Below are 10,625 nucleotides of genomic sequence, written 5' to 3'. Positions count from 1 at the left end.
CCTCTTTGAAAACACAGCTCTGTGTGAAGTTTGGTCTTTAAAAAGAATGAACTTTTAACATGTAACTTTTAATTGCGATTAATCGCGATTAATTAATCGCAATTTCAAAATGTGCGATTAATTAGTTAATTTTTTTTAATCGATTGACAGCCCTAATAGATATAGATATATATATATATATATATATATTATATATAGATGTATGTGTATATTATACATATATATTATATGTATATATATATGTGTATATCTATTATATATAAATATATATATACACACACCACTACAGGATTTACAGCCTAGCCAACAGGTACTCATGTCGAGCGAGATACTTCTAAAGCTTAATGGATTAGATGCAGCATTTAGAGAGTAAGGGAGCATCGTTTTGTTTCTGTTATCCTTTGAACGTCTTTATGAACTGTAAGTGTTAAATTGTAAAGTGTCAAAAATGACCTGCTTGATGAGTAAACCCAGCCAAGAAGAAAAGGAAAACAGGGAGAAAGAAGCAGGTCTAAATAATGAAGAGCCTGCAACTGAAGTAATCTGACCTGCAGTCTGTGCACTCTGGTGTCATGTATCAGCGGCGGGACTGCAGGGCTAAATACTGATAACAAGCTTCTTTTGGGGAAGACTTTGCACTAAAAACACACAACATGAAGATTAGTTTCATAATAGACAAACTGACCTCATTTAAATAATTAAAATCGAAAATGATGGAGCAGCTGCCTTAACAAAGACATTAAGAGTGATATTCAGAACATAGGATGTTTTCTGATTTTGTTGAATAGTGTTTGGCTTTGACCACATAAAACAAAACCTGTGTGTATACACATGTCCTGAAGCAAAACATTAATATTCACGATACGACCACTTAAAAGACAGAGAACAGGTCAAGTGAAACTATAAATATATGATCAACATAAGTTTGACTTTCATTTATTTACTGAAATACTGTTCCAATATGTTACATAAACAGTGTTAAAGAACAACTTCATTGTAGTGAATTACGTGCTTGTGAAGAACACTCTAAACAACCTACCTGGTGAATCCTATTATAAACCATGTGAGGTAAAAATCCAAGCAAAGGAGTGTGAAGTACAACCTTGACAATAAATTATCCATGTGAGCATATAGTTGACAGCACTACATACTGTAATCTCAGAGATGTAATGGATGATCAATTTATATTGATGATCTTCATCAGGTCCTAAGCTTGTCAAAATACAGTACTGCGTGCTTATGTTGGTTATGTATAGGTTTAACAAGAATGTTTTAGAGTTGCAAGTTAGCATACTTAGAAGAGCAACCATCATTATTAAAGTTACTATGCAGAATATGAAAATGTCCAACTTTGGCGCCCTCAAGTGCTAGTACCACAAAGGACAGAATGAAAATGAAGAGAAACACATGGAATTGCAACGAGATTGTCTTTGAACTTTTTTTGAATAATAGAGAAAGACTATACCCTCAGGAAACAATTTAAATATGCTAGAACCACTGAAAACACCTCCACGTGGTGGCTTTGAACTGAAATATCTGGATTCAAATATTCAATGCTAAGAAACATCCGTCACGTTGAGGTTTTCTGAACCCTGAGCCTGACCTGAGCTCCTCTGATTGAGGGACAGCAGGAAGACAGATGTGGACTTGGGGTTGTATACAACTAAAGGACTGCAGTAACCCAACAAAATTAAACTGTGGAGCTACTTCCAAAGACAAGAAGATAGTCTGACACGAAATTTTAAATCAGTCGGAGATCAGTTATTGTTTTAAGTCTGGCAAGACTAAAACGCTGAATCAATTCTAACATAGCAAAGATGTGACAGCATCCGAGTTGTGACAGATGTTGGACATCAGAAGTAGGTCACGTTTCAAGCTGTAAAGAAATCCAACAACTGAACTCCTTTCGAAGAGATTACACCCATGTGTCCGTCCTCTGTCCTCAATCACAAGCAAACACTTGCATACAGTCACGGCCCATCAACACAATACTGAACAGGTCATTCAAGTAAAAACACGCATATAGAGAAAAAAGAAATCATTCAAATCAAGTCCTGTTTTTCAATCATGAAAACATCCTGTTTTCAGTGATTTGGAGAGTTACCGTGTCCCAGAGCAGAAGGTTTCCATAAAGCGGTGCATGAGGCAGTAAAGAGGCGTGCCTGTATCCGGAAATTGGGAGGCAGCCCCGTCACATTGAGAGCAGCTGTTTTGAATATCTGTCGCGGTCCCGCTGAGTTGCAAGATGCGCCTGGAGCGTCAGCAAAATCCCCTGTTTCTGGTACATTCATCAAGGCCGTCAAGAGAATCCAAGAAGTTGTCTTTCCACAGTCGAGTGGATGTGGCTCGCTCTTTTTTTTATTTTTAAAGAGTGCTATATTTCTTCCAATGCTTGTACCAGGCACAGGATTCACCGCATCAAAAACGGTTGTCTCTTAAAGGACCTTAAGATGTTCTCCAATAATGTAGGAAGAACACATCAATCAATCCATGAATGGTCTTTTCTTTAACCCTTGTGTTGCCTTAGGGTCATTTTGACCCGAATCAATATTACACCCTCCCCCCGCCTTAGGATTAATTTGACCCCATTCAATGTTTAATGTCGGTGTTCTTTCGGTAGTCAACAAACAAACATAAAATGCCTCACACTTAAACTTGGAAAACAATATTAATTCTAATAATTTTCTGGAGTTTTTAATTGCTGGCGTCAAATTGAACCCAAAGGGTAAAATATGTTTGTAAATATAAAGGTAACAGGAGGGTGAAACATTGAATCGGGTCAAAATGACCCATAGGCGGGGGGAGGGTGTAATATTGATTCGGGTCAAAATGACCCTAAGGCAACACAAGGGTTAAGCCCCTCCCCCCACCTACCCTCGATCCAGCCCTTCCCCTCTTTGAAGTCCAACTCCTCTGTTCTCTCCCCACGCCTTCCTACTGGTCATCGTCATATTTCTGAAGCGCATCCTCCAGCTTGGCCGTGATCTTCTGGAAGAAGACGATCTGCTCACGGAGGTGGTGCTGCATCTGGGAGCGGAAGTCCCGTACGCGCGTGCGGTGGAAGTGCTGGATCTCTGCGAGCGTGGCACAGGAAATGATGTTGCAGCGGTCGTGGAGCTCGCCTTCCTGCTTCGGACAGTCTTTGACCTTGGTCAGTGCACCTGGGGGTGGGGAGAGGGGGAGATGGGGGAAGAGAAGACGGGAGATGACTGAGAAAGGGTCGCTGGTACACAAAGTAGAGAGACAACTTTGAAACTGGAGGTAAAAGTAAATCCACAAGACACGTAGCCTTTGAAACATGAGCATGCAGCAGCGTCAAAGGCCCACAGTTTACTAATGCTAGCCCAAGATAAGTGGACGCGGTCAGACAGAGCGCTTTTTTAGCATTTAGCATCTATTTGGATGCAGGACAGGTGATTCAGTGATTGTTTAGCAACAAAGAATACCCCCCCGAAAAACGTATTCTTTTATATAATGCGAAGGAGGCCATTGTTTGACTGTATTGAGGTCATAAAGGGATAACTTTGTTATAATGTTGTAGTCAATGCTCATGTGTCTTAGAATATGTTCAGTAAACGGCGGGAACAGGTTTCACTTCTCAACCCTTTGCTACGTCGAGTTAGAGAAGTTAACGGACGGCAGCTGGAGACGGGATGGAACAAGCGAGCACAACCTCGAGGGAAAAAGACTACAAGTGAGAGTAGCACGACGTTTTGTTTTCACACAACAGAAACAAACTGGTTATTGCAAACTTTCCCCAGGTTATCCAGCGCCCAGTCGTGACTCAGAATGTGTACGTTTAGTGTGACTCAACCTTCAAAAGGGGAAGCAGCAGACTTTGGATGCATGAAAAAGAAAAGAAAGGATGAAGAGGAACTCAAGAGCACGGCTCTGTCATGGCAGCATGGAGAGGAAATGATGAGCCGGATTGTCGGCTGGCACGGCTCTTATTCATGACCCCGTTGCCCTCTCTTCATAGATCTCTCTCTCTCTCTCTCGGATGACACAAACACACACCAGAGCTGCTCGAGTGCGCTTCTCACTAACAAGGCGATTACGGAGCTGTAATCTGAACTCTTGTGCTGTTGGTTGGTGGGAAACTTGTTATGCTCTGGTTCTGGTCCTGGTTCTTCTTCTTCTTCTTCTTCTTCTTGTTAAGTATTTGCAAGTACTTTTCTGCATTACATTCATGTGTCTGTATGTGGTTTGTCTTTTTCTTCTTTTTCTTTTTCTTCTTCTTCTTCTTCTCCTCTCCCTCCTTTATCTTCTTCTTCCCTCCTTCTCGTGAACTCGCTGTATCACTGAAGCAGCAAAAGAGGGAGAAGAAAAGAGGAGGAGGGGAAACTAATCTTGAGCCTGCTCCATGTTGCATTCCTGAAGTCCCAGGGCAGCACAGGACAAGAGGCCCAAGATTCTCTCCGCTCATTCAAATCAGATGTATCCTTTGGACCTCGCAGACAGAGGTTGGATGATACCGTATGGGCGCATTTAGGTCAACAAAGCTGTCCGACCGCAAGAGCCCAGCAGCTGGGTTTTTTATGTGCCGCAATGTTGCCATGCTTTTGTTATGTGGTTATGGCAGAAATGATCAACGCTATGTGACGTAGATGGATGTTATTAGAACTGCGGAGGGATTTTTTTTGTAACTCCAAAGAATGTAATGCAAAGTTTTACTTGGTGAGGAAAAAAGAAAGAAAAAAACGATCAAAATTTTTTTTGAGGATCATTCACCAACTGTTATGGAAACTGTGGCCAAACCAGTCTTCTTTTGTTCAAGGTAGTTATTTCACAACTGTGGCTGAAGTGCAGACTTCGCAATGTGTTGATGAGCGACTGCTGGGCAGACAAAAAGGTTTCCTGTGAAAAGCACTGGTGGATTACTCACAGTTCATGAGAGATAAAAGCCCAGGCCCCTCTGTCCAGCTCATAAACTTGCATTGAAAAAAGAAAGAAAGACCCCTGTTCCTCTTCTTACCGTGAGTCTAAATTGTTTTACTGAAAGCACCACGAGAAACAGTTTCCAGAAGTGAAAACCATGGTGCTACCCGAGAATAATGACAGTGCTGTCTATGAGGTTCCACGGAAGCAGAAATGATGAAATGTCCGGTGACATTATAATGAGTTCCCCTTAATACGAGTTTGGTTAAAGCTTGGGTCGGTAACAATGCAGAAACAAGCATGAGCACGCTAGATATTTGAAAATAAACCGACCCAGTGTTGCAGACTTTTAGTCGACAGCAGCGCTAGCTCGGAAAGTCTCCAACTCAAATGAGATAGTCTATAAATCAGCAGATCACGCTCCACAGAGACACATACGCCTATTTATTTCACATTTTACAACAAGCTATAACAAGTAATTACTCAAAATCCATAATCGGGTGAGGGTGTCTTGCAGGGAAATGCTCAAAGCTGTCCGAAGTTTCGACGCTCTTTAAAACATTGTGTTCCTTCTCAATCAGAAAGTGGGTGAACTCCTGTCAGTCACGGGGACTCTTTGGGATTCAGGCTGTGTATTTCATAGCCGAGGCTCCGATTGTGTCAAGAGAACAGAGCTCAGCGGTCTATAGAAACACTGCCTTTAGGTTTGGCAAACGTCAGGACTTTGCGTGCCAGGAGTGACTCCCTCCTCCCAACCTGCAGGGAACGAACTAACAAGCCAGCTCCTCTGCGAGTCCTTTGTACACGTCTGTGTGTGTGTGTGTGTGTGTGTGTGTGTGTGTGCGTGTGTGTCTGTGAGCGAGTGCAGGCTCTCAGTACCAGAGCAGTACAATTGTCTGGCGACGTACGGGTTTCAGTTTCCAACCCAGATAGACGGTCGGGTAAACGAAAAACAGATGTTGAAACTAGTCTGAATCTCGCTCTGTGTGTGTGTGTGTGTGTGTGTGTGTGTGTGTGTGTGTGTGTGTGTGTGTGTGTGCGTGATTGAAATGATTAATACACAAGCCGGCTGCAGGCTGGATTGCTTTTGGAAACGTAACAAATGATTTCTCAAAAGTAAAAAGTAAATAAATCTCAGAGTGTCTTGTTTCAGAAGAGATTGTACAGCCTGCCTGCCGCATGAAAGCTGAGAGCGAGAGGAATGAATCCTCCGTGGGTTGAAAACTCTCTGCCCTGCGGAGGCATCCATGGGCCAGAGCCCTGACCACTCTGGCCCCAACAGCTCCATTTGAAGCTACGCCTTGACCTCTGACCTCCCTGTGAAGAGACGTATGCCACGCCAGGCATCTGTCTAATGTCTTGCAAGTATCTTCCGACAATTTCCTTTTTTTCGACCCCAGTCTATGACATGTTTGGCACTTACAACCCACTCCAAAAGCCCGAGTGGCGCCGTAGGTATGTTGAAGAGCTCAGGCTGCAAGACAGCAAAAAGAAACAGGCTGCAAAATGAGCTCACTGTGTTCACACAAAACACGTTCTCACCTTTCTGCACATGGATGATGTCAGGGAAGTTGGCCAGGTGTCCTCTGTAGAGGTCCAGCAGGTCAGAAATGGGAGCCAGGTCCTTGCGCGGCTGCTCAGCGAAATACTCTCCCACCGTCTCATAGGCCTCGCCGGTGTAGGCGATGGCTCTGTTCAGGCCCGCCGAGTAGGTCTGCTGGTCCAGCTCGAACGCCTGCCCAAGGAGTGCGAAGGACTGTCCGACTTTCTGGTACTCCTTCTTAAACCCCGTCATCTGCTTGCGAGCGAACTCGCTGATGGCGGTGTTCACGACCACGATGTTCTCGTCCATCCTCTTGGTGAAGCTCTTGAAGCCTTCGATCTTGCTCTCTACTTCCTGGAGGTCCAGCGGGACAGCAGGCGTGCTGCAGACAGGAATGACAAGTCGCCGCCATTTTAGACCTTGTGGCTTCATTCTGAATGTCCTTTATGATTAGTTTACATTTTTTTATTGAAGCGTTACATCATCTTTATTTAGTATTCATGTGTTCTACTTATCTCGGCCTCACTATCAGGCCAACACCCCCCCCCCTCCTCCTCCTCCTCCTCCTCCTCCAAGGATTAATTGCTTTCCATTAAAGCAGAGTTTAAACAAGGAGAACTGATAACAGCGTCTTGTTCAAGGGCAAATATCCTCCACTTCATATTGGTAGACAAAATAACAGAAACATCTGACACAATATTGAACTGTATCCCAGCACCTCCAAATATTTCATTGATCTTTGACACACTATGAACCCAAATTATAAACTTCCCCAACAGTTCCTGTTATTTTGTCCACCACCAGTACACCATACAGTTGCACAGTCTGTAACATAGTGTTAAATGCTGTAATGTACGGTTTTGGTAAACTATCATTTCTTAAATCTACCAGACTGTTCTTAGCTACTGATTTTCTACATTTCCCAGAATTCCCTTCACAATCTCCAGTGTCTGGTCTGTAACATGATACATTCAGTGCAGTGATAGTTTATCATGTAAAGCAGGTCAGGTCCCTGGGCCTCATTGAAAACCGGATTGCATTGTGGTCTATTTCCTGCTCCTATCGGTGTAGATAAACGCTCTCTACGCCTCTTTAACAATGGATGTTGTAAGATTGTGGAATGCTGTCGGAAAATAGTGACCCTAGAATGAAGCCCTTGTTCTCGGACTGCGAATGTCTGACATCATCAGTGTATTTAAATGTCAAGAAAATCACAGGCTTGTTCGGTTGAGTGCTCGATGCTTTTTTATGAGCATGTAATAAAAACATAACCCAGCCTCCTACCTGATTGTTAGGAAGAAATTGGAGCCAACCAGCTGGTCCCTCTCTGCCTTCCTCTTGCCCTGTTTCCAGGCCTTCTCGTCCACCCCGCACGTCAGGAAATGCTGGAAAACGTCGCAGCGTGCCAGCACCGGGTGGCTGGTCATGTGGTTCATCCACCAGATCAGTCCCTTCCTCCGTTTAGAGATGAAGTCCTCCTCGAAGCGGCCCGTGGCCTGCTTCTCCGGCAGGTGGGGGACTGAGATGACCGGGAAGCGCTCCACAAGCCGAGCGTACAGCCAGTCGAAGTGCTTGTACCTGCGGGGACGAGGCAAGACGAGACAGGTGGGAAGATTTTTTTGTCTGGGGATATTTCGAGTGGATGAGAAGGTTTGGATTATCGGAGCGAGCGAGATACGGAAGTGAGGTCAACGGCAGGAAGAAGAGGTAGTTAGAAGGAGTGAAAAAGTAGGATGGATGCAAGGGGAGCAACTGTCAGGACTTCACCCCTCCGTTCCCCTGCCCCACAACCAGCAGGAGTCAGGACCATGTGGAAACTGAAGTGTAAGGGAGTATGTGTTGACTTGTAATGACAGACCTACTGACAGGGAAACAATGTGAAAGGTGCAGAGGGGATCTCAGAAAGGAAAGAGGAGATGAGGACTCCAGAGTCATTGCTGTTTTTGCAATTTTGTGGCAACAATTGTGGCCACAGGAACAGCCAAAGAAGCATTCATCTTTAAGTGTATGGGGGCCGGGAGGGATCCGGTGAAGAAATATGTTTGGAAACCCCAGAGAGGGAAGAGGAGGAGTCAGAGAAGCAGGAAGCCGGCCTGTACCTGCGGTTGACTTGTACGTTGGTGTGCGTCGGGGTCAGGCCGTAGGACATGTAGCTCTTCATGCCTTTGAACTTGGTCTGCTTGGTGGGGTCGTCGATGGTGCACATGAACGGGTACGGGTCCTCCTGCCACTCGGGTCCATGCATCCCCATCACCAAGCAGATACTGTCCCCGTCCTTCACGAACGCAGAGGCCTCCCCGAGCAGGAAGGCCTCCCCACCAGACTTGACAAAGGTGGAGAACCTGTTGAGGTTCCTCCCCACTGTTGCCGAGCTCTTGGCTTGCTGATGCTGCTGGGTGCTCTCGCGCCGCCCGGGCAGGGAGGTGGTCACCGGGTACAAGGGGGGCGCTCTGCCGAGACCCTGGGACGCATCGACCGCAGGAGAGCTGTCGTCCCAGTCGTCGTCCCAGTCGTCATCACTGCCCTGGCTGGTGTGGAAGCTGCCTCCGCCGCTGCCCCCGCTGCCGGCCCCGAGTCCTCTCTGGGACTGGGCGTCTGGGGAGGCGTGGGAGACGTGGGAGGTTTGGGAGGTTTGGGTGGGCGACGGGACTTTGATTTTGGGCGAGGACAGGCCGTTATTGTTGGTGTTGGAGGTGATGTGGTCTCTGAGGATCTCCACATAGGAGGCAGGGAAGAGGCCAGCCTCCCCCCTGCTGTTCTCCCCCTCCAGCCAGCCATCCAGCTCCTCCTCGCTGAAGAGAGTCACCAGCTCCTTCTCTGTTATGGAGATCTCCCCTGGGTTTTCAGAGTGGAAGTCGTACAACACTCTGGCCTTTAACGCCATAACTCTAGCACAATTATGATTTGCGTTTTTTGTTGGAGCAAGAATGTTTTCTTTATTTAACCTTCTCCTCCCCCCCCCCCTCCCCTCCCAAACCCGGGATTAAATCTTTAAAAATCCCCAGATATATATATATATATATATATGCGGGGGATTTAGATCACGCAGCGGCAGAAACAATTGGGACTACTTTTCCCACTTGTTGTCCAAACCCAAACACGCTTCTATCGGAGAACCGTGCGTAACAGAACAAACACTCGGGCTTGTACCCGACACCCACCTCCTCTCTCCGCTCCTCTCAGATATCATTTGTTTCCGTGCAGAACTTAATCCGAGGCGGAGAACGCAGAGGAAAGCTGTCTCTTTGGGCTGTTTTCTCTCCGCAATGTAGGATGCCGTTGAGAGTTTAAAGTTGACGAAGTTGCGGCGGCCGTGAAGCGGCTTTATTCCTCCAGATGAGAACCGGGGGGAATTCTTTTTTCCCCCACCCTGTTTTCCCCGAGATGCTCGTTAGTTGGAGGCAACCGTTCTAACACGTAGGAGACTAACGGAGGGTGGAGCCAGCAGCAAGTTCAGTCAAGTCTCTGAATTCATACATGGAAATAAAACCCACATCGCTCCGTCATTTGAGTGCTGCTGTTACGCAGTCTGCGTCATCCTCTCTGTCTGCATGTGACTCCAAATACATCGGCCATCGATATGACTATTGGTCATATCATATTTAGAGGCTTTTTTATTCAATGCAATCCTCTCAGGATTTCACAAAAACGTGTTTGTTTATATGTACATATGTATACTACATTACCCAAATGCACGTATGTATTACGTCGTGTATTGTCTCGCAATTGAACAGCAGAATGTAACTTAAATAAAGAAAACACACTTTTATTGCACTGCTAATAAGCTACAGTGGATGGAAAATGGAATATGCTAATTACACAATGTTTGTAATTAGATTGTTTTCCTTCTCTATCACTTCTCCTCCAGTAAGGTGAACATCATCAGGTTTGCTATCTGTTTATTTGTGTCTCATATGTTTTTGGTTCTCACCACATTTCAGTAAACTAATTTGACATTCTGAAAAGCACATCCGCTCCTCGCCCTTATCAAAAAACCTGGGAATGGGATAGGCTACTAATGCAAGTTACAATAAACACAAACATACTACGCCTACGAATACTTTCTCCATTTGTTTGCGACACATGCTATTATTATGTTTTAATTACTATTGCATTGTATTACTCGTTTGCTCCACAATATGCACAGGACTGTATGAAAACTGAACATTTGAATATATTATAATTTATTGTAATATAATTTAAT

General features: G+C 45.1%; 1 protein-coding gene across 1 annotated transcript; it reads right to left on the bottom strand.

Annotated features, from left to right (window-relative positions):
• Positions 1–920: 920 nt before the first annotated feature.
• LOC130205102 (sorting nexin-18-like) lies at positions 921–10,566 on the bottom strand. Its single transcript, XM_056432247.1, has 4 exons — positions 8,521–10,566; positions 7,706–7,999; positions 6,421–6,803; positions 921–3,161 (listed from the first exon to the last, which is right to left on the bottom strand). The coding sequence occupies exons 1-4, from the start codon at positions 9,303–9,305 to the stop codon at positions 2,935–2,937; spliced, it is 1,689 nt and encodes a 562-aa protein (XP_056288222.1). The 5' UTR covers positions 9,306–10,566; the 3' UTR covers positions 921–2,934.
• Positions 10,567–10,625: the final 59 nt, after the last annotated feature.

The sequence above is a fragment of the Pseudoliparis swirei genome, chromosome 15 (genome assembly GCF_029220125.1).
Source record: "Pseudoliparis swirei isolate HS2019 ecotype Mariana Trench chromosome 15, NWPU_hadal_v1, whole genome shotgun sequence".
NCBI lineage: Eukaryota > Metazoa > Chordata > Actinopteri > Perciformes > Liparidae > Pseudoliparis > Pseudoliparis swirei.
Note: the sequence above shows the minus strand (reverse complement) of the source record. Positions and strands in the feature narration are given on the sequence as shown.